The sequence below is a fragment of the Phascolarctos cinereus genome, unplaced genomic scaffold (genome assembly GCF_003287225.1).
Source record: "Phascolarctos cinereus isolate Bilbo 61053 unplaced genomic scaffold, phaCin_HiC Scaffold_2;HRSCAF=192, whole genome shotgun sequence".
Classification (NCBI taxonomy): domain Eukaryota; kingdom Metazoa; phylum Chordata; class Mammalia; order Diprotodontia; family Phascolarctidae; genus Phascolarctos; species Phascolarctos cinereus.
In genome coordinates this window covers 346,307,945-346,332,605 of record NW_027555625.1, presented here as the reverse complement: position 1 = coordinate 346,332,605, position 24,661 = coordinate 346,307,945, and the positions used below count along the sequence as shown (strand labels likewise).

Genomic DNA, 24,661 nt, shown 5'->3' with positions numbered 1-24,661 from the left:
GATGCCAGTTACTGTGCTAAAGAGTTGGACCTACAAACAAAGCCAAAAGACGGTTCCTGGCCTTAAGGAGCTCACAGTCTAATCAGAGACCTTGAACCCAGGCTGCTGTTCTTGCTTCAAGGCCAGCTCTCTTTCCAGTTTGCTAAGCCTTTTCTTGATCATTACAGATTTCACAGAATTGTGGAAAAGAGATCTGAAGTAACCATAGGTTTCAAATGACATAATGCTAAATTGATGATTTTTTCCCTTTCTTAGACGGTCAAGAAGTAGAGAAAGAGAGAGAAGCAGAGAGAGGAGACGATCTCGAAGTCGAGACAGGAGACGATCAAGAAGCAGAAGCCGAGGAAGGAGATCACGGTCATCTAGTCCTGGCAAAAATAAGAAAGCAGAGAATAGGTAATATCAGTATCCAGCATCATTCTAAGATAGGGACAAGATTGTTTTTCTCATCCCTTTAAAAAAAAAACCTGCCCACTCTTAACATTTACTTTTTCCGTCTATCAGAAAAGTATTAATATTAAAAATACGTGAATAAGAATAGAAGAAAAAATACAAAAAGACCAGATAAGCATGGTAAAAACAAAAAAGCGATTGAAAAAAATTATGTATGTAATCACATACTGTTTTTTATTTGCCACTTAGGAAAATAAACCAAGCATGTTTGAACAAAGTCATCTTATATGTTTAACGTGAATTTTGTTGCGCTTATTTACATAGTTGCATTCAGCATGCATTTTTTTTAACTTTCGTGTCATGTCTTTCCATATTTCTTTGAATTCCTAATATTTGTTGTTAGCTAATTTTTTATCATATTCATATGCTGTAATTTTTTGGCAATTTTCCTAATCATTGTGTACATAGTTTGTTTTCAGTTTTTTGCCATCACAGATAGCGCTACTGAGAATATTTTTCTACGATGAGTCCTTTTTTCCCCCATGTCAGTAGAGTTTAAACCAAATAGTGGAATTGCAGGATTACAGAGTGAACACTTTGATGACACTTACTGGATAATTCCTTCTTGTTTTCCAAAATGAGCGAGCAAACAATCAGCAACTGGCTTTGACTTAAAATTAGATGACACTTCTATACCATCCAGCACTTAACAAAAAGGAGATTTACTTAGCATTAGCATGGAAAAGATACAAAGCAGTGTCATGTAGACAGAACCTGCCTTGTCTCTACATAGAAGCATATTTGGTCAGAGTGGGGTCCAATAAGTGTGATGACACTTGGCAGCAGTAGGATAGCCGTCAGATATGAGAGTCACTGACTTCATAATGGGCCAGCTTTTTTTTATGCGCTTGCAAGTGGAAAGCTGCATCAACAGATTATAACTAATCTGGATGGATCAAGCCGTGGTAACAAAGTAGCTTAGAGAAAAGGTAGCCTACCTTATGTAGCACAGACCCTAGTTAATATTGCTTCTACTACATTATGCTTTTTATTTTTCTTTGTAAGGGTGTTTGATGTTAATTTCATTATGACAGGTTGTAAAACCTTTAAATATATACATTTCATATATATGTGTTCATCACTTTTAATTCTTTTTGCCTGCATTATTAAATGTATTTGGTAGACAAATAACAGACATTCATTTCTTTTATTTTTTGGGGGGGAGGGGGGTGAGGCAATCAGGGTTAAGTGACTTGCCCAGGGTCATACAGCTAGTAAGTGTCAAGTGTTTGAGGCCAGATTTGAGACATTCATTTCTAAAAAGAAGATTGTGAAAACTTTGGTTTTGGCCTTTGAATTATATTATATTTATTTAACTACTTGGGAGTTTGATATGTAAACATGTGAAAGCATTTTCATCTTAATGTCCCAGAAAGCACACAGTTGGTCTCAGATTAACATGTCTTCTCTTTCTTCAGGTCAAGGTCTAAAGAGAAAACAGATGGTATAGATGTTTCCAAAGACAAGAAAAAAGAAAAAGATGACAAGGAAGAAGAAAAGGAAAAAGATGTTAGCGTATGTATACTAACTTTTAACCAATCTGCTTCCAGATTGACAAGACAGGATAAAGCAGAATTTGTCTTTCACTCCTGTACAGAGAAATTCAGAAATTTAGAACGAGAGCTTATTTTAGTTGGGTGTCACAAAGATCACAGGGTCACAGCTATAGAGCTAGAAGAAGCTTAGGGATAATTTACTCCAACTCTCTTATTTTACGGATGAGGGGGCTGAGTCTCAGAGAGACTTTTGAATTGTCTAGGACCACAAAGGTAGTAAATTGGGATAGTTGGGTTTGAAACCTGGGTGTTTTAATTTCAACTCTGTGCTCTATTTATGTCTTAGCATCTTGCAAGCTTTTAAGTACTTTAATGGTGCTATGCTTCTTTCTTTCAGAAGTGATCATAGTTACCTGATGTAGGAAACTATAGCACTAACAGTTAAGTTTAATTGTTGGATAGATGACGTGTGTGGAAACTTCATTTTCATTCACATGGATAATTGTGGTTTACTCACAGCTTTGTAGTGGGAAAATGGAGCTTTTTGTAGAAGAAATATGAGAAGAATGCATACCTAATAGAGTATGATTCAAATCTGAATTTAGGTGAAACTGCTCTGATAAATTTCTTTGAACTTTAAAGTCAAATTCTTTAGTGGAAAAGGCTTTTAAAAAAAAGCTAATTTAGTGTGGATAACATGCTCCTGATGTATACTTAGCAGTTTACTTGTGGATATCAGTGTGTACCAATATTTTTCTTAGTTTTATGAACTCTGTTTGTATATGTCACATGAAGCATAATTATCAACTCTTTTCTATTTTAGAACTTTGACCAGAATAAGTTGGAAGAGGAAATGAGAAAACGGAAAGAGAGAGTGGAAAAATGGAGGGAAGAACAGCGTAAAAAAGCGATGGAAAATATAGGAGAACTGAAAAAAGAAATTGAAGAGATGAAGCAGGGGAAAAAATGGAGTCTTGAAGATGATGATGGTATATTCTTAGTTTGTTGACTTAACAGCCAGATTGTGATTCAAATCAGTAAGACATTTATTAAGAGCCTTCTATGTGCTAGGTACCATACTAAGCACCTGACATACTAAGGCAGAAATGAAAGTCTTTGTCTTCAAGTAGCATCCATTTTATTGAGGGAGATACGTACAAAATGAGGTGATTTGGGAGTGTGGAAGGGAGTGCTGTCAGAGGAAATCAAGAAAGCTTCATGTGGTGGTACTTAAGCTGAGGCTTGAAAGAAGTGAGAGATTCTAAGGGTGAATTCCAGCACGCAACCTTTGCAAAGATGTGGATAAGGAAAATAGATTATGATGTGTGAGGAACAACAGGAAAGCCGGTTTGGGGTAGAGGGTAGAGTGCATGAAGGGGAGTACTATGTAAATGAGATTGGAAAGTAGTTTGGAACCAGGTTGTGGAGGGTTTTAAATGCCAAACAGAGAAGTTGATCTTTAATCCTAGAGGTTATAGGGAGTCATTGGAGTGTATTAACTAGGAATGACATTACAGATCTACATGGAGGATGGATTAGAAAGGGGAGAGACTTGAGGCGGGAAGACCAGTTAGCATTGGCTATTGTAGTAGTCCAGTCATAAAGTGATGATGTCCTGAATTAGGATGGTGACCATGTGAGCAGGGGGGTGGAGGTTGGGGGGAATGGATACAAACGACATTGTGGAGAAAGAAGGGGTGAGACTTGGTAATTGATTCTGTATGTAGGGTGAAGGTTAGCAAGTGAGTTGAGGAATCAAGGATGACTTGAGGTTTTATATCAGTATGAATAGAAGGAAGGTGGTGCTATCAACAGAAATATCAGGGTTCAGCAAAGGGATTTTTTTTTGTGGGGAAAGATAATAAGTTCTGTTTTAGAAATGGTAGGTTTGAGATGCCTGTGGAGCATACAATTCAGAATCCAAGTCAGCATTTCATGGCAGGAGATTAGAGCTCAAAGGAGAGATAGGCTGAATATGTAGATATGGGGGCTGTTTACATAGAAATGATAATTAAAACCATATGGCTAAATCCAGCTAATGAGATCACCAAAATAGGGCAGAGAGAGATAAGAGGAGCTAAGACAAAGCCTTGAGCTACTGTAACTACCCTCAGGAGGCATGCTGTGGGTGCTGATCTAGCAAAGGAAATTAAGAAGTTATCCAACAGGGGAGGAGAATCAGAAGAGAACATTGTAGCAAAAATCCAAAGAGGAGACAGTATTCTGGAGAGAGAAAGTTGTCAACATTGTCAAATATTGCAGAGAAATTAAGAAGGATGATTGAGGAAAAGCCGGTCAGATTTAGCAATTTAAAAGACCGTTGTTAACTTTGAAGAGTTTTAGGGTCATAGATAGAGCTAGAAGGGTCTTTAGAGGCCATGCCAATTTCCTTGTTTTACAAATGAAGAAACTGAAACCCAGGTTTAGGTTAAGTGACTTACCTAAGATCACACAGGTAGAATCACTAATAGTATTTGAATTCAGGTTCTCTGATTGTGAAGCCAGCATACCAGAGTGCAATTTCAGTTGAATTGTGAGGTCAAAAGCCAGATGCAAATGAGAGAAAAGGAAGTTCAGGCAGTCAGATTAAACTATTTACTCCAGGAGTTTGGAGTGAAAGAGGTAAGAAATATTAGCTTGACAGGATGGTAGGGTCAAATGAGGGCTTTTTATAAATTAGGTAGAAGGAGATATGTTTGTAAGTGGCAGGGAAAGATCCATTAGAAATGAGATTAAAGATTAGAGAGAGAGAGAGAGGAGAAGAAAGATTGTTAAGAGAATCTGCTGGAGGAGGTGGAAAAGGATGGGATCGAGGATACGTATAGCGGTTTGGACTTGATGAGGAAGGCCACCTCAGGTGCTGGAGTAAGGGCAAAAAAGAATTCCTGTTGATGTCAAAGAGTTTTGAAATGTAGAGAAGAGACAAGTTCACAGTAAATAGTTTTCCATTTTCTAAGTAAAATATGAAGCAAGGTCCTCAATTGAGAGGGTGAGAAGAGGGGTTGATGGTTTGTGAGTCTTAAGGGTAGGAGACATTTTGTAGCAGCCATGGTAAGGGGGAAGTAAAAACATTTCCCTGTTTCAGTGAATACCCAGTCAACAGTAGATCACATAAATTTGTATTGGACCAAGTCAACAGAGTGGTGGTAGGAGCAGAGGAGGCTGTTACAGAGTTGCAATTTGGCGAGGCGTGAGTGGTGACCGGACAGGGGAGCCAAGGGACGAGTAGAGGAGAATGCTGTTTGTTGAACTGCAACTCCAGTGTCAAGCTTGGGAAGGAAGAAAAATGAAGCCAGAGTAGCACTGATTGATTTTGTGTTAAATCTACCTTTTTGATTATAGATAAAATATGTATTCAAGAAATAATATTGAATGTAAGGTCACTTTTTAGGGATAGGACAAGTCCAAGATGGAGATGGTATAGCAGATTATTTAGAATCAAGTTCAACTTGAGTTCTACTCTTTTTTTTAGTTTTCAACATTCACTGCCATGAGATTTTGAGTTCCAAATTTTCTCCCCATATAATCCTTCCCATCGCCCCAAGATGGCATGCATTCTGTGTACCCCTTACCCTAATCTGTCCTCCCTTCCAGCTCACCTCTCCCTTCTCTTATCCCCTTCCTCTTCTCTTTTCCTGTAGGGCAGTATAGATTTCTATACCCTATTTCCTGTATTATTTCCCAGTTGCATGTGAAAGCAATTTTTTTAAACTTGTGTTTTTAAAACTTTGGGTTCCAAATTTTCTCCCTTCCTCCCTCCCCACTCACCCTCATTGAAAAGGCAAGCAAATACAGGTTATATATGTGTAGTCATGCAAAACACTTCCATAGTAGTCATGGTGTGAAAAACTCTATTTTCCTTCATCATATGCCACCCCTCCCATTTATTCTCTTCTCTCTTTTGACCTTGTCCCTCCTCAGAAGTGTTTGCTTCTGATTACCCTCTCCACCAGTCTGCCTCCCCTCTTTCATCCTCCTGCTCTCTTGTCCCCTTCCCCTCCATTTTCCTGTAGGGTAAGATAGATTTCCATACCCAGTTGAATGTGTATGTTATTCCCTCCTTAAGCCAAATCTGATGAGAATAAGATTCACTCATTCCCTCTCACCTTCCCCACTTCCCCTCTACTGTAAAAGCCTTTTCTTGTCTGTTTTATGTGAGATAATTTACCCCATTCTACCTCTCCCTTTCTCCTTCTCCCAATATAATCCTCTCTCACCCTTAATTTTATTCTCCAGATATCACCCCTTCATCTTCAACTTATCTATGTATCTATCGATCTATCTATATGCATACATATAATTTTTACCCTCCAACTACCCTAATACTGACAAAGGTCTCATGAGTCACAAATATCATCTTTCCAAGCAGGAATGTAAATAGTTAAACCTTAGTAAGTCCCTTATTAATAATGAGTCTTTCCTGTTTATCTCTTCATGTTTCTCTTGAGTTTTGTATTTGAAGGTCAGATTTTCTATTCAGCTCTGGTCTTTTCATCAAGAAAGCTTGAAAGTCCCCTATTTCACTGAATGACCATTTTTTCCCCTGGAGGGTTATACTCAGTTTTGCTGGATAGGTGATTCTTGGTTGTAATCCCATCTCCTTTGCCCTCTGGAATATTATATTCCATGCCCTGCAGTCCCTTAATGTAGAACCTTGTGTTATCCTGATTGTGTTTCCATAGTACTTGAATTGTTTCTTTCTGGCTGCTTGCAGTATTTTCTTCTTGACCTGGGAACTCTGGAATTTGGCTACAATATTCCTAGGAGTTTTCCTCTGGGGATCTCTTTCAGGAGGTGATCGGTGGGTTCTTTCAGTTTCTGTTTTGCCCTCTGGTTCTAAAATATCAGGGCAGTTTTCCTTGACAATTTCTTGAAAGATGATATCTAGGCTCTTTTTTTGATCATGGCTTTCAGGTAGTCCAATAATTTTAAAATTGTCTCTCCTGGATCTGTTTTCCAGGTCAGTTGTTTTTCCAGTGAGATGTTTCACAATTGTTTTCTGTTTTTTCATTCTTTTGAATTTATTTTACAGTGTCTTGATTTCTTATAAAGTCACTAGCTTCCATTTGCTCCATTCTAATTTTTAAGGAAGTATTTTCTTCAGTAATCTTTTGGACTTCCTTTTCCTTTTGGCCAATTTTGCTTTTTAGGGCATTCTTGTCCTCATTGGCTTTTTGGACCTCTTTTGGCATTTGGGTTAGGCTATTTTTTAAGGTGTTATTTTCTTCAGTATTTTTTGGGTCTCCTTTAGTAATCCGTTGACTTGTTTTTCATGATTTTCTAACATTACTTTCAGTTTTTCCTCTACTTCCCTTACTTGCTTCTCAAAATCATTTGTGAGCTCTTCCAAGGCCTGGGACTGATTCATATTTTTTTTTGGAGGCTTTGGATGTAGGAGCTTTGACTTTGTTGTTTTCTTCTGGTTGTGTGTTTTGATCTTCTTTGTCACCAAAGTAAGATTCTATGGTCTGACCCTTTTTGTGCTGCTTGCTTGTGATCCCAGCCAATTACTTGAGTTATAAAGTCTTTGTTAAGGTAGGAGTCTGCTTCCAATATGGAGAAGGTACTGTCCCAAGCTTCGGGGGTTTTGTGCAACTGTTTTCAGAGTCACTTCTAGGGACCTGTAAATTTTCAGTTCTTCTAGCGTGTTTACTCCTTTCCTGTTCTTTGCTCTGGTCTGTGAATGACTACAAGCACTCTTTTCTGTCTTGGAAGTGTGGGGAGGATTTCCTCTTTACCACCACTGCAAGCTCTGCCATGCCAGTGCTCCTCCTCACCCCAGGACCGCCACCCAGAACTGTGACCCAGATCCAAGCACAGGCAAAGCAAGAGAATCCTGCACCAGCAGAGAGATCCCTGAATCCCCCTCTGATCGGCCACTTGATTCCGCCTCAGTCTGTGGGCCAGAAGCTCTAGAAGCAGCTGCCGCCTGGGACTGAGCTCAGGGACTGGGGCTCAGACCACACTTCTCTCTTTCACTGCAGACACAGGCTTTTCCCACTGACCTTCTAAGTTGTCTGTGGTGTTTGTGGATTGAGAAGTCTGGAAACTGCCACAGCTGCCTGTGATTCAGTCCTCTGAGACCTGCTGCAGGTTACCTGAGGCCTGCCTTGCCTGTGCGCCCACGCCAAACTGCACTCCTCTCTCTGCTTGGTGAGATATGCCTTTCCAATCAACCAGCCAGGCTGTCTTGGGCTATACATTTGTTTCACTCTATCTTTTTGTTGGTTCTGCTGCTTTAGAATTTGTTTACGTATATAATTTGTTTTATAGGTATTTGGAACGGTTTAGGGGAGAGCTCAAGCAAGTCACTGCTTTTACTCTGCCATCTTGGCTCTGCCAATAAACTACTCTTGCCAAAGGTTGCACGTAGGATAATATTCAGTAGTATACAGTCCAGTTGCTACTGCTTGGCAAACTGCTACCTTAACTGCTTTGCCAGATATAATTCTCTTTCCCTGTTCCTCTTAAACATTGATGAGATGATACTTTAAATAATTGGATAAATAAACATTTACTCAATATCTACTGTGTGCCAAACACTGTGCTAAGCTTTGGGCAACTGTGCTCTGATTCAGGCTGTTCTTAGCTGTTTTCATTGTTTATGAGTGTTTCTCCTATTGTGGTTTTTTTTTACACTACATCACATACCGTCGTTCTTTTTCAATTTTTGTGTCTTCTCTCTTGCTTTTACTGCTCTTCTTACCCATCTGTAACTGTAGACATTTCTGAAAGGTCAGTATCAGCATTTTCTTCCTTGGAGAGCTTATCCATTCTCATGGTTTCTTCTCTTTTAATGTTTGCACTCTAGTCCCATATTTCCAGCTGCTTAATGAATAACAGTAATAATCATAATTGCTGACATTTTCATAATACTTACAAAGTTGACCTATATGTTTCTCATTGAATCACTGTGAAGCAGATAAAACTGAATCTGTCATTTCCCCTTCCCACCAACTCCCTTATCTCTTAATTTTATCATCTTTGTCATTGTGTGAATGAGAGTGACTCAGGTCTGAATCAAATGAAGGGAAAAAATCAAATCTGTATGTACATATTCTCTTGTGTTTTAGATGATGAAGAAGAGCCTGCAGAAGGAGAAAAGGAAGGGAATGAAATCGAAGATGAAGAATTAGATCCTTTAGATGCATACATGGAGGAAGTAAAAGAGGAGGTCAAGAAATTTAATATGAGGAGTGTTAAAGGTGGTGGGGGAAGTGAGAAGGTAAATTATGTAATTTTCAGTACTTCTTGTTTGGTTGTTTTAGAAAAATTTGTATCTCTGGAGACTTCAAGGAAGATGGAAGAGTGAAAGACTGCAAAAAAATCTAGTTCCTTAATATCTTCATTAAAAACAACAGAAACACCAAAAGGAAATAAAATGCTCAAAAGAACTTATTTTTAAGGGTACAAATGCTCAAAGAAATTAACAAACAAATTTCATGACAATGAAAAAAATATTATGAATTTAAGAAAATTGGAGGCAGTGAAACCAGATGAAAAATATACTCAAAGTCACGAACAAGAGCACTAGTAATGAAACTAGAATTTCCTTAGAACACATGGATGATGTACACTAATAAGGGATTGAAGGAAGAAATGAAATTAGCAAAAATATAAAGTGAAGAAGGAATTGAGTACAACTGGAAAGTCAGGAAAAGTAGATGACAAAACTGAACCATTTGGTAACATCCATGGAAAATAGAAATAATTACTAGATTTCAAATTATTTTATATAAAGCAATAATCATCAGCGATACTATTTAGTATTGTTTAAAAGTTGATAAGCAAAGTTCAAAAGTAATTGAATATATTAGTCTAGTGTTTGATAAACCCAGGAACACAAACTTCTTGGGGGAAGCGGGAGTGAAGACTTGTTATATGATTAAGAAGTGCTAGTAAGATAATTGTCTGAAAACAAACTAAAGCGTACTATTTTTCACTTTTTTTGTTTCAAGTCTCCTTGTGCAAAACCAATAACATGGAAATGTTTAATGTGATTGCACATGTATAATGTATATTGGATTGCTTACTGTCTCAGGGAGGGGAAAGGGAGAGATAGAATTTGGAACTCAAAATTAAAAAAACGTTAAAAATTGTTTTAACACAATTGGGCGAAAAATAAAGTATTTTTTTTTGAAGAACTGCTAGTAAAATGAAGGAAAATGGGTTTTGACCAGTGTCACATACCATATATCTCAGATTCCAAATGGATGCCTGATCTAAATATAAAAGTCCATCTTAGAAAGAGGTAATTTTTGACACTTCTAACAAGGCAGGTTATGGGATAGGGACTGGAATTATCATTTCACAGGAATGGTGAACTCCTACGTGAGGAAACTTAACCAACCAAGGCAAGTTTGCATCTTCTCTGAAACTTTATATTCTTATAGGGGTGCCTAGAGAACAGTAAGAAATTTAAGTAACTTACTCAGGGTCACAAGCCAGTGTGTGGCAGAGTCAGTATTTAACCCCGGTCTTCTTTCTTTGAGACTGGCTGTAGTCTCACTGCCTCTCAGCAACCAATATTACACCAAAAGCCAGTCCCAATAGATGAGAGGTCTAAAGGATAAGAATAGGAAGTTTTCAAAAGAATTACAAAGTATTAATAACCATATGAAAGAATTCACCAGATCAGTAATAATAAGAGAAATGTAATTTAGAAGATCCCTGAGTTTGCATCTTAAATATCAGATTTATGTTTGGTGATAACGAGACAGAAACAATCACTGTTTGAATCTTGGGAAGAAAGGCATATTAGTACACTCTGGGTCAAGGTATGAATTGGTCCAGTTATTCTGGAAAACAGTTTTGAGGCTATACTAGAAAAGTCACAAACCATATGAACCCCTTGACCCATTGGTATTAACCAATGAGGTCTAAGACAGAGGGAAAATTCCTATGTATACAAAAATCACATGTATTTTCTATATAGTAGCATTTTATGTGAAAAACTGTAAACTAGGGGTTCTTAACCTGAGATCTCTGAACTTTTTTTCTGTTATATTTTGTCAGAATTTGTTTCCTTTGAAACCCTTTGTATTTTCATCTATGCATTGAAAAACATTTTGAGAAGGAACAGGTTTGTAGACTTCATAGACTTCTAGAGGGGTCTGTAACACAGAAAGAACACTTGCTATAAATAGAATCATTATCCATTTATTGCCTAGGTCCTAAGGAATGGCTAAACAAATAATGGCATAGCCATGTAATGAAATAGTGTTACACTATAAGAGATGAGAAAAATGAACGATTAAGAGAAATTTGGGAAGATGCTTATGAACCAATTCAGAATGAAGGAAACAGAATCAAAAGAAGTTTTTTCAATGACCACAATAACATAAGGGAAAATAACATTTAAAGACGTCAGAGGCTATGGTCAGTGGAGTGATAAATATTGATTTCAGAGCACTAAAAATATGCCTCCTCTTTTCTCAGAGATCTGCAACTAGACAAGTATTGTCAGCTATGGCCATCGTGTTAGTTTGTTTTGCTTAACTTTTACTACTTTGTTATGAGGGAAAATTATTTGGGGGAGTGAGAGTAGTCATTGGGAATTGACAGTTTTCTAGCATAAAAAATGTAAACATAGCCTCTAGAAAAAATAATTTTTCTGGAGGACAAAATTATAAAGAAAGCTGAAAAATCAGAAAATTACATAACTGGAAAAAGAATTAGAATAAATATAAGCACAGGTAATGGTGTTTGAGGGCAGATCAAGGAGAGAAAATTTAACATTTATTAATCTTCCTGCAAACTGATGGTGGAAAGCATTTGGGCCACTGTATTTCAGGATTGCCACAGTGCCAGGCGCTTATTTGGCACTTAATAAGTGTTTATTGCCTAGAAATGTTGAAAAGGTCTGATAGATTCCAAGTGACAGAATTAATAGGAGGTGAACATCAAATTCACCTCACTCAGACACATCATTATCCAGTTTCAAGACTAAAATGAAAAGGACAAAATTTTATAAGCACTTAGGAAAAAAATCATTCCAAAGCAGAGAAATTTGAACTCTACAAGGTTTTTTTTGGTTTGTGGTTTTTTTAAATTTTTTTTCTACAACGTTTTATACAGAAAATAAGAAGTGATATAAAATGGCCTAAGAGAGTACAGAAGAAATTTATTGGATTTCATCCCTAGATCAGCTTTGCAGCAAAGATAACCATTTTTTTTCAAAGACTAAGATGATCATTTAAGGATTCATATGCCTTTGAACAATTTGTTTAGGCCAGAGATAATATTAAGGTACCCTGCAATGTAAAAATAATTTCACAGAGACTGAGATATATTTAATAGAAGTTAGAGTAAAATTTTTGAAGAGAAGAGTGAATTAGAAAATTAAAATTAGAGTATGTATGTGTGTGCATGCACACAATGCATATATTAAGTTTAGAACAGGATTAATAATAAGATGATTGTATTTTTTGAAAAAATAATTTTTCAAAGGAGGGTAGCAATAATGTGAAATTTTCCTTATAAAGAAAAAGAGTTCAAGTGAAAAATTCTTGATTATTCAAGAAATAGAAAAAATTATAGAAGAAAAAAATTAGATAAATTTGATTATAGAAAAATGAAAGTTTTTTTTTATGCAAATGGAGGTGTATCTAGAATGAAGGGGAAATAGGGTGGAAAAAACAACTGTTATAAATATTTGAGGAATTGACACAAAGTATGTATGAGAATTTGAGGTTCATCCTTGTTGACACCTAATAAATGAGTAGGCAAAGGTTGTGAATGGGCAGTTCCCCCAAAAAAATGTGGTATCAGTTACCTTTTGAAAAGTATTTAAACTCTCAAATAATCACAGAAATGCAAATTGTAATAACTGTGAGATAGCTCCTGTCTAATAAATTGAGAAAGTTAGTTAAAAAACAAAATTTAGTCGTGGTAGATTTGTGGAGAACAGACATACTATATTACATTACAGTGGCAAAACCGCTGATGTAACGTTTATAACCAAGAATTGAGAAATGACTGTTGTAGCATTTGAGTGGCAATGGAATATTATAACCATAAGAAATTATAAATTTGAAGAATACAAAGAAAAATAGGAAAACCCATGAAATTCCGTAATGTGAAGAAACACAGTGAAAATTATGTATACAGTGACTGTTCTATGAAAATAATAATAGAAACTGTGAAAATAGATAAAACCATAGTTCAGAAGGGGATGCAGAAACAAGATGATTTAGTTTCTATATTTAAAGTTAATATGCAATTTAAAACATTATAGCTGATTGAAATTTGTAGTCTTGAACAGTCTTTTGCTTCTAATTTTTGTTTGAACATATATGGGTTAGTGATTTCTACAGTTATAAGTTAAATTTTAAGAATTCTTAATCTGAGATTTTGGTTCTATTATGAACTGTACTATTAATCACATAAGTGACTTTAGGAAAGTTGATATTTCACTTTTTTCATGTTTCACTTTTTCCTCCTGTGTCATAGGACTAATAAATTGTACAAATATAGTAATGAAAAGTTTTTTACTTCTGAGTATATTTGTGTGTTAATAAAGGCAACATTAAGCTTTTTTAAACAATATATTGTATAATATTCAATTGTACAAACTGTTAAATAAGAGTGTATATATTTTTATCATTGATTAATTTGCCCACAAACTAAGCCAAGTCTTTTTTTTCTTTTTTCTTTCTTTTTTTTTTTTTAGTGAGGCAGTCGGGGTTAAGTGACTTGCCCAAGGTCACACAGCTAGTACGTGTCACGTATTTGGTCTGAGGCTGGATTTGAACTCAGGTCCTTCTGACTTCAGGGCCGGTGCTCTATCCACTGCGCCACCTAGCTGCCCGTAAACTAAGCCAAGTCTATTGAGCTAAACTGGTGTTTAAAATTAGCGTGATGTAGTCTGCAACAGTTTTCAGTTTTATCAGAAATTTTGTCTTCTTATATTTCAGAAATCAGGACCAACTGTTACGAAAGTTGTCACTGTTGTGACAACTAAAAAGGCTACTGTAGAATCTGAAAAGAAGAAAGGAGAACTCATGGAGAATGACCAGGATGCAATGGAGGTAGTTCATCATTCATGTTGATTTAAGTCATACTGGGTTCATGACTTTTCATTAGAAAGTATTCATAGATATGTTTCTATAGAAGCCTTGTCAATTCATTAAAATAAAATTAGAAAAGATAACTCTTCCATTTTATTCTCCGTTATTCAGAGACAGTTTAGCAAATTTTTGGCTAAGTTTCTAGACTGTTTTAGAAAAAGAAGAGGGAAAGTCAGTTATTTTTACCATTATTGGCTGTTCCAGAATTTTAGGTAAGGAACAGTAAGAAAACTGATGGTTTTATTAAACATTTTGGACTGTGGTTTACTTCATAAAGCTAAATCTTATTTAAGTTGTATGATTTTGCAACAGAGCAGGAATAGAAAATAAAGTGTCAAAAAAACCCACTTTATTAATTCTCTAGGAGGGAAACATTAAGTGATACAGTTGTATCTTAGAATATACACTTAAATATTTTAAGATGAATTTTAAGACCATTCCTTCTACTACAGTAAAGTGATGCTTTGCCAGAACCCTACTGAAAATTTTAGTCAAGTCTCTTCCCTTTTAGACGGTTTGAGAGCTCTAAAGTATTGTGATTGTCATAAAAGCCAAGTGAGAATTTACAGAAAGAGGCAAAGCAAGGACAGTTGGTTTCTAGTGAGTTAAAATTTGTGGAAGAACCATCATTTTCAAATAAGTCATTTCATAATTTTCTAATCTGTAGTATTCATCAGAAGAAGAAGAAGTTGATCTTCAGACAGCCCTAACAGGGTATCAGACCAAACAGAGGAAGCTCCTAGAACCAGTTGATCATGGAAAAATTGAATATGAACCATACAGAAAAAACTTTTACGTTGAAGTTCCAGAGCTGGCAAAAATGTCTCAGGATGGTAAATATATTTTTAGTGTTTGGGGATACTTTGATATTATTCAAAGGATAGATAATACCTTGAAAGAAACAAGAGACTCCCCCATATGAAACAAAATATTTCTGTCGCATTTTCCTTGTCTTGTCTTAGGAAAGCTGAGAGGGAAAACTGGTGGTACCTTTGTGACCCTTAGAGAGCTCTAAGCTGGACTTTGTCTAAATATCAATTTCAGAAATTAACATAAATAATGCATCCTAAGTACTGTCTTTGTAAATTGGATTTTTTAAAAACCTGATCAGGAGTTAGTAGTGGCTGCTACTCCCTTTCTCCACTACCTCTTTCTCTGCCTCCTTATGGAATAATCACAGAACTGAATCAAGTAATGAGGGAAGATAAAGATTTGGAATGTCACTGGGCCTAATTAAAAACTGTTAAAATACTTCTGTTTACATAGAATACACTTTACAATCTTTAATCTTAGATTATGTTTTGCAGAGGTGAATATATTTCGGTTGGAAATGGAAGGCATTACAGTCAAAGGGAAAAGGCTGCCCCAAACCAATAAAAACTTGGGTCCAGTGTGGAATTTCAATGAAGATATTAAATTCCCTCAAAAAGTAAGTGGGTTCTTAAGGAGTTCATGTTAGGAAAATCATTAGTCCACCTTTTCAGATATTTGGCATTGTGTTTCTTAATACTATAGTTTTTTCCCGGGTGTTTGAAATCTATGGAATTTATAGCAGTAGGTAATAGATTGATATTCTTAACATTATATTCTCTTATTTTTCTTTTCAAGACATGGTTATGAAAAGCCTACACCAATCCAGGCCCAAGCCATACCAGCTATCATGTCGGGACGAGATTTGATTGGCATTGCCAAAACAGGAAGTGGAAAGACGATTGCTTTTCTCTTACCCATGTTTAGACACATCATGGATCAAAGGGCTTTAGAAGAAGGAGAGGGTCCGATAGGTATAGATTCCTTTTCTTAAAAATCTATCTAGGTTGTGTTGAGTGTTAACCAGATAAGACCTGATAATCTGTAATGTTCATAAGTGTGACAATAAAAATGTCTTTGTGTACATTCCCTGTTATCAATTTGGCACTTTGGGGCTGATTTCCCCTTACCAGCAGGTGGAGTGAGAATCTTCCGAGCTCTGGAGTGACATCTCAGAAGTACAAAAACAGCCTCTCTCCTGGCACAGCTCAGTTTTTAAACTCTGACTCGGCAGGTAGACTCCTTGTGCATCTATCTGTTTATTTATGTTGAGATTTGTTCTTGGCCAGTATCCATGGATCTATAAACTCGACGCAAAACATAAGAGGGAAATTTATTTTCCCTTGTATTTTAGCCTTGGAAGCAGTTAGTGCCAGAATCTTATCATCGGGTCCTCAGAAACAGAATTTTTGGTTCATTTTGTCAGAGATTTCTTTTTTAAACTCCAGTAAGGTTTTGGAAAATTGTACACTTCCTCTCTCGGAAACAGAGGGGAATATGTAGTTCTTCTTTGTCTATAATCCCTTGAAGGTTGTCTCCTGAAACAGCATTGTGGATTCTGGCATCACAGTGAGTGACTCAATTTTCTTTTGCTATGGTTTGCACTTGAGACATTTACTTTCAATTCGAACAAGACTTCACATAGGTTGAATGAGGAATTTTTCCCTCATTTATCTTTCAAGTAGCCTGCTACTAAAGCTGCAGTTAAATTTTATTTCATCCTTTATGCAAGCCTCTGTTAATCTTTTTTTAAATTCAGCTTTTAAAGCTGCATAAATTAAATCAAAATATTAAAATTTAGACCATAAATGATCTGAACTTCATTGCTGAGACTTACATTTACTCTTTAAAAGAATAACATCTCTTTAAAATTTTGGTGGTTAGACTTGTAACATATTTATCTTTTCAGCTGTCATCATGACTCCAACTAGAGAGCTGGCTTTACAGATTACTAAAGAATGTAAGAAGTTTTCAAAGACATTGGGCCTTAGAGTTGTATGTGTCTATGGAGGGACAGGAATCAGTGAACAGGTACTGTGAAAGCATATTAAAAACCTCTTTTTTAGCTTACCTGAAAATATTAAATAATGATTTCTCTAGCCTTTTCAGACTGTTCCTCTAAAGATGTAGAACAAAAGTTAAGCCTTTCTTAGAGAAATGGATTAAGGGTGATAACCAAACCTAACTCTTGTCTGGGTAAGATCATTGCCTCTCCACCCATCTGAAGTGTTTTGGAGCCATGTCTCACCTAAGTGCACAAGAAACCCTTTTTAGTACTTGAGGAGACTAGTCAGGGAACAATCTGAAAAGTGCCTTCTGAAGTATTAGCCCAAACTGTATTTTATATATGATCTTTTCTTTATTCAAGATTACTATACATGTTCCCTCAGATTGTCTTGAGTTTGAGCATGTAGTTCTAGTTTGTACATTTCTTATACTAAGTTAGAAATGCTTGGATTTAAAATCTAAATTAAGTAAAGTTGTTTCATGTGTGTATGGAGGGAGTCAAGGAGGGAGAAACATCAAATAAGAGAGATTCTTTTCCCATTTTCTGTAATCAAGTTGTTCAGTAAAGTAGGTTGGTAATGATGCCACCTCAGGGATAACCCTATTTCATCTAGTTCTTCATTGATAGCTACTAAAGTTTCATAAGAATGTCAGTAATGAAAATAATAATCCCTCGTGCTTCTGTTGTGCTTGGCAAATTCCAACTAGTTTTGACAGCATACTTTCTTGCTGATTCTTATAAAAGCCCTGTGAAGTAGCAGGACAGATATGATTATCCCCATTTATTCAGGCTCAGAGCAGTGAACTGACTTTTCTGAAATTTTATGATTAGTAAGTGGCTGAACTGGAACTAGGTGCTCTTCCAGGACACTGTACTGCCTTCCAAAAAAAGATAGTCATAAATAAGATATATAAATGAAATAAATGTTCATTTTGAAATATTCCAAAAAGGCAGTATTTTAATTAACCTTTATCCTCTAGTGTGTTCTGTGTATGTAAATATAAATATCACTTAACTTGTTAATACTTGTTTTTAACACTTGAACCACTCTTTAAAAATTCATTTGAATAGTCATTTAAATTGGTATTGCCTTATATTAAGTTTCTTTTGTGCTTTTGAAGGCCAATGGGAAATGAAAATAATACTAAAATAATTCCTAGGTTTCTTTAAAGCTTTGGCCTTGTAGCTCTTAGGACATTTGTATGTGATGCTCCCAGCCTACTTAAGCTAGATTTTGCTAGGTTAAACTCTAGAGGCTTTGGGAGCTCCCTATCAGCTTTGAGCTATTGCCTTTAATAATTTATTTTACAGAAAGACCAGGTGACATATTTTCAAATGCTTAGGAAAGTGACCAGTGTTAAGTGTTAATTAGTTTGTAAATGTATTGTCTTTTTTCTCAGATTGCCGAACTGAAAAGAGGTGCTGAAATTATTGTTTGCACACCGGGTCGAATGATCGACATGTTAGCAGCTAATAGTGGTGAGTAAGAGACTTTTTTCTTATATTTTTTACATGTTATGGGACTATACATTTTTTGTTTAAATCAAAGCACATTCAAGAAAAAAGTTTTAATGAGTAGATTTCTGGAATTCACCTCTTAAAGCTGTAATATCTTGAATTTTATGTTTGACATTTTATTATAGAATGGACTCCAAAAAAATTAAATCAAAGACATATTACTTATGATAAAGAGATTGTAACACGTTTTAATCTGAATGTATATAATACCATTCAAGTTTAAAGTTTCTGCAGTAATTTAAACTTTGGGGTTTTTTTATACTTCTTATATCTAATAATCCACAACGTTTATATATCAGCTTAATTTTGTTCTACATTTATTATATTTTTATTTAAAAAAATATTGTATCTCTTTTGTAAATTTGAGAATTTTTTCCTTATTCAGGAGCTGGTATTAAGATACTAGTTAAATCAAGATATTGCAGCTTCAAGAAGTTTTATCTTTTATAAATATTGCATGTTTTTAGACAAATCGTAATGCTTTATTGAAGTATTCCAAATCAATACTATTACTAAACTGTTGACATTATTTAACTTCTGTGGAAAAAGGCCCTTCAAGATTTATAGAACTGGGCTTCCAAGACTTTAACCATCAAAGGTAGGTAATTTAATGCTGTTCCCAAATTTTGCCAAACTACCTGGCCTTTGAATATAAAATTGTAAGATGGATAGTTTTTAGAAATCACTTGTTTTAACACTGTAAAGAAAATCCTTTCAAGGGTTTGCATTATAGTATTTAAACAGAGCAAAAAATTTAAGTACTACCAGTAGTTGTGGTTTTTTTCTTATAGAGTTGTATCAGTTACTAAATAACTGACTTTTATGTAAATTTAGCAAATTGATATGAAAAGATATTAGATAATCATGCCTGCAAAGTACAGTATATGAAAAAGTTTGATTAATGCTGCATTGCTTCAAAACGCATTTGACTTTTTTCCTTTTGAAATCTTCTGGTTTTTTTTTCTTTAATAGTTCTTGCATTTGCCTTTAAATACCAACTGATTTAATATTAACTTCCTTAGAAGTGCCTATTAATCCTGTGCTCTGTTTTGTTTGTTCAGTTTTCATCAGTAATGAAACCTATTGATCTTATTAGAACCAGTGGCAAAATTTAACTAAATTGAATCCTCACACAGAAAAAGCGGTTTATATGTGCAGTAATATGTTTCATGTAGGATGATATTAATAATATCTCACGTCTATAAATTGTTTTTAAATATATGATCATAGGTTATAGACTATTTTGAAGGGAGATTTTCTGAGACTGGAACAGTTAGCACTGGAACTTTGCCTTCCACACATACGCTGTAATCTCTAATATGTTTTTTCCTAGGTGATGCTGTCAGATAATGGCTGATGTGGCTCGATGCTTCATCTCAGTCTTAGTTTTATGATGTGTTTTGGAGAGGGCTGTTTTCTGAGTTTTACAGGTTCTTCAGGCCCTATGATGGTATGCAAGAGAAGAATTTGAAAAAAATAAAGGGCCTCATATACCCATTGCCAGAATATATTTGCCATTAGATTAAGACAATTAAGATTGAAATCTAATTCACTGTTTTAAAAATTATTTACCTATCCCCCGTGTAGTTTAGTTCCCTTGCAGTTTTTTAAAGTCCTTGGTAGTTAAAAGATGACCTGTAATTGATTTTTGGTTCTTGTTTTTATTTTTCTTCTTATTGTAGGTAGGGTGACAAATCTTCGAAGAGTAACATATGTAGTTCTTGATGAAGCAGATAGAATGTTTGACATGGGTTTTGAGCCACAGGTAAAAATTGAATTTATTTGTTTAAAAAACATTTTGTCTGTACATCATAGTTATGTGGGGATCCTCTCCTTAGATTGAGTACTCCTTGATAACAAAGAAAAAAACAGCGAAGCAAAAATATGTTCCGGTGACTGCATCTGATAATGTATAGAATATTCTACCCTAATATTTCTCTATCTCCCTGCTATGACAAGGAGCTATGCTTTTATTATGTAATTTCTGGGACTATCATTTACTCAGGTTGGCTTTCCTTTAGTGAGCTTTTCATTATGTCATGATCTTCATTGTTTAGAGCATCTTTTTACTTTTTATCAATTCGTATAAATCTTTGCATGTTTAACTGAATACTCATTTCCTATTGAGTAGTAATATTTCATTAAATTCATATAAAATGTATCAGTAAAAGCTATATAGGGAATTAGCATAAATATGTGTAAGAGCCATTCTTCAATAAGTAAATATTTTTAAAATAAAGTTTTTCTTTTTTTCTTTCCTCCTTTTTTTAAATATAGTTTTTCAAAAGAAGAATCACAAACTTTAAAGACGATTTAACATTGAATTTCATGGGATTTTGAATTTTCAATGATTGAGATTATAGTAATGATGAGATTAATTCTGAGTTACATGTGAATACCAGTGTTGATATGTTATAACCATGCCTTATCCAATATAGGAAAAGAATTGGAAAAAGGTGCATTATAAATGCTTAGGGATACATTGAATTAGAATAGGCATTTGCTTTTTGGATTATATATATAGTAGTTGATAAACAACTATATAAGATTTATATAGACTTTTCATCAGAATCATAATATTTCAAGGGAACAGCATGCTTCCTTATTAGTCTCTGGAATCCTGGTTAGTCGTTACACTGATAAGAATGAAGGAAATACAATAGCATCTCATCATATTTATATACCAAGTTGGTTGTCCATTTCCCAATTAATGGGCACCCCTCCCCCCAATTCCTGTTCTTTACCATTTAAAAAAAATGTATTTTTATCCTTAGAATTTATTTTGCTTAGGACTAATTCTTTCCTCTAGTTCCCCCTTCCTGTCTTTCCCTTCTAGTTCCTTGTTGAGTAAAATGTATTTTTGTTACTCTGTGTGTGTGTGTGTGTGTTCTTTTGACCAGTTCAGATGCTTGAGGTTCAGGCATCAGCTGCACCCCCCTCATCCCTACCTTGTTTGTATGGATATGTATCTGATTAAGTGGGATAACATTCCTTAACTTTTCTTTCCTTTCCCCCTTCCTCCTAGTGTATTCCTCTTCTTCCCTCTTTTTCCATTCTTTTCTTAAGGACATCAAGGCATAACAGAACCACTCTCCTAGGCCTTGTCTAATGGAACTCTTTCTATGAACCCTTATCATGGTAGGGTTCAGAGGGAACACATGTATCATCTTCCAGTATTTCAGTGTAAGCAGTTTGTCCTTGTTTAGTCCTTTATCATTGTTCATTCATGTTTACCTTTTCATTTTGCTCTTTACTCCTCTGTGGAGAAACTTCAAAGTTTTTCTACAGCTCTAGTCTTTTCATCAGGAATACTTGAAAGCCCTCTTTCATTAAGAGTCCATTTTTTCCCCTATAGCATTATACTCAGTTTTGCTTGGTAAGTTATTCTTGGCTGTAAGCCCATATTCTTTGCCTTCTCTGGAATATCACATTCCCAGTTTTCCACTCCTTCATAGTGGTCACTGCTAAATCATATGTGATCCTGACTTTGATTCTTTGATGCTTGAAATCTTTCTTTCTGGCTGTGAGCAGTAGTTTTTTTCTTTGACCTGGAAGCCCTGGATTTGGCTGTGATGTTCTTGGGAGGTTCATTTGGGGATTGTTTTCAGGAGGTGACCAGTGATTCTATTTGTACCTTACCCTCTGGTTCTAAGAGATCTGGGCAGTTTTCTTTTTGAGATTTCTTGGAGTATAATGTCTTGGGTCTTTTTTGGGCCATGGCTTTCATGTATTCAGATGATTCTTAAATTTTAACTCCTTGATCTGTTTTTTAGGTCTTTTCTTTTTGTTTTGAGATACCTTACATTTTCTTCTATTTTTTCAGCCTTTTGACTTTTAATGTTTCTTCTTGCTTCATGGAATAATTGGCTTCTGTTTGGTCAGTTTGAATTTTTAGGGAGTTTGTTGCTTGGGAAAGATTTTGTACCTCATGTGCAGACCTTATTTTCTTTCCATTTCTTTCTTCCATAGCTCTCATTTCTTTTCCAATTTTTTTCCTCAAATGCTCTCATTCTATTTATAAAAGACATTTAAAATTTTTTTTTAATTCTTCATATTTTCCAGGATTTTAAATTGAATTTGTGCCCAAGGAGCATTTTTCTCTGAGGCTTTACTTTGTAGATGTTTTGGAGTCATTCTCTTCTTCTGGGTTTGTGTCTGGATCATCCATGCTACCATAATAACTCATGATGGAGTTCTTTTGTTTATTCTTTCTGCCAGCCTGCTTCCTGGCTTTACACTTGTTGTTAGGGATAGATTCTATGGTACTTCTGGAAAGAAGGTCTGGGCTGGTTGTGTTGCTGTTTTCTTGGGAACACTGAGTGTTGTGTTATTCCAGGATCTCAGGGACAAACTAGGGACCTGCATACTTTCAGTGCTATTAACCCAGTCTGAGCTTTGTAAGTTGGTTTTGGTTTTTTTTTGTTTTGTTTTGTTTTGTGTGTGTGTGTGTGTTTGTTTTTTTGCTTTTTTGGTGAGGCACTCAGGGTTAAGTGACTTGCCCAGGGTCATACAGCTAGTAAGTGTCAGGTGTCTGAGGCCGGATTTGAACTCAAGTCATCCTGATTCCAAGACCAGAGCTCTGTCTACTGCGCCACCTAGCTACCTCTGCTCTGCAAGTTCTTGACCCAGGTTTGTGTCTGAGTAAGTGTAGACTATTGCTGAATTCAATGTCCATCAGCCGGCTGGGAAGCTTTGTTGGCACAGTTTTTGCCCTGATTATTGCTTTGCACTGGCTACTTACTGGAAACCACTGTTTCTTCTATTGTTTTTTGAACTTCATCCTTTCTCCATACGTAGCCTAGGGCATACCTACCTGGCAGTGGCATTGGTATACATAGGTTCCCTTTTCAGCTCCACCCTGGATCTATAACCCTGTGACCTGGAACTGGGCAGAGTGCACAGAGCTGCTTGATCATACCCATTCCCATCAAAATGGTGTGGTGGTGCTCCAGTTCAGTTCTGGGACCACCTCTTACACAGGCTCCCAGCCTCTCCCTGGGAACTAGAGTATTCTGTGCACCGTGTGGTCCTCAGCTGACTTACCTCGAGTGTCCACAGACTTCCCTGTCTGTCTCCTTTATTGAGGTGGGCGGGACAAATGACTTACTGTGACTTTTTCTGGATTTCCCTATCAAGATTCTGTCTGGTGCATTTTCTAGATCTGTTTGGAGAAGTTTGTGGAGGGAGCTCAGCTGGACTGCTTCCTTGCAACTATTTGGTCTTAGGTATGCCCCTCCCTAGTGCTTTTCTCACTTTACTGCATGGCTCATTTTGTCTGGTTTTCCTATTAATTCCAAAACCTGAGTTGGAGACTATCAAATGTACCTGAAAATAAAAGAGGTATTTCAAAGAGCCATGAATATGCACTTTAAAAGGAGAAAATGTTAAAAGGCAGAATGACAATCGGAGCGGTTGAAGTCATTATATGGAGGTAGCTACTTGACTGAACCAGCTGTGAAGAATTTTGTGCCAAGGGTACAGTGCTTGAGCTGCTACAGAAGGAAGTGTATGTTGAAGGGGCTAAAAGTCAACAGTAACTGTCATGATTGGCGAGTTAGCCAAGGCAAACTATATCTAGCATGTCCTAGAACATTCTTCACAATTCCATTGGATCCCCCGTCTGACCTCTTTATCAGCTGCCTACCCACCCTATATAGACTTTTTGATTGATTTTATATCTCTGTAACAGAAGATAAGAAAGCATTGGTACATAATAAATGCCTTTCATTCACTGAGCTGTGGTTTCCATTAAGAAGGAAGATTCAGTTTAGCTACTTGTTATTACTATATTACCAAGGTTATTACTTTCTCCTCAGTTATATGATCTTAGGATCATTTCTTTTTGATAATGGATATTTCACATATTCTTCTGATTTTTCAGTTTTTCTTTTACATTGTTTAAGCTTCCCTGTTGTCTCTTTAAATTATTAAATTGTTTGTTTTGTTCTGTTTTTCAGGGTGTCCTCTGTTTTGGTCAGGTTTTAATTAGGATCTTCTATTTTAAACAATTGTTTCTTCTTCCAACTTAATTCTTTTTTTTTTTTTAAGCTTTTTTTTTTTGGTGAGGCAGTTGGGGTTAAGTGACTTGCCCAGAATCACACAGCTAGTAAGTGTTATGTGTCTGAGGTCGGATTTGAACCCAGGTCCTCCTGATTCCAGGGCCAATGCTCTATCCACTGTGCCACCTAGCTGCTCCTCCAACTTACTCTTTGAAGAACTCTAATTTTGTTTTTAATTTTTTTGCTCCAGTTCTTCCTTTCCTTTTGGAGTCCTTATGGCCACGTTATTCTTTTTCTAAAGCTCTGCCT

At 35.8% G+C, this 24,661-nt stretch overlaps 1 protein-coding gene across 1 annotated transcript in view; it reads left to right on the top strand.

Annotated features, from left to right (window-relative positions):
• The window catches only part of DDX46 (DEAD-box helicase 46), a 60,409-nt gene that overhangs the window by 17,085 nt on the left and 18,663 nt on the right, over positions 1-24,661 (top strand). Inside the window, 12 exon segments of the mRNA XM_020991230.2 lie at positions 256-396; positions 1,872-1,968; positions 2,773-2,938; positions 9,023-9,174; positions 13,865-13,978; positions 14,685-14,850; positions 15,325-15,365; positions 15,367-15,446; positions 15,626-15,801; positions 16,737-16,858; positions 18,236-18,314; positions 20,036-20,118. Coding sequence (XP_020846889.1) covers positions 256-396; positions 1,872-1,968; positions 2,773-2,938; positions 9,023-9,174; positions 13,865-13,978; positions 14,685-14,850; positions 15,325-15,365; positions 15,367-15,446; positions 15,626-15,801; positions 16,737-16,858; positions 18,236-18,314; positions 20,036-20,118 — 1,417 coding nt within the window.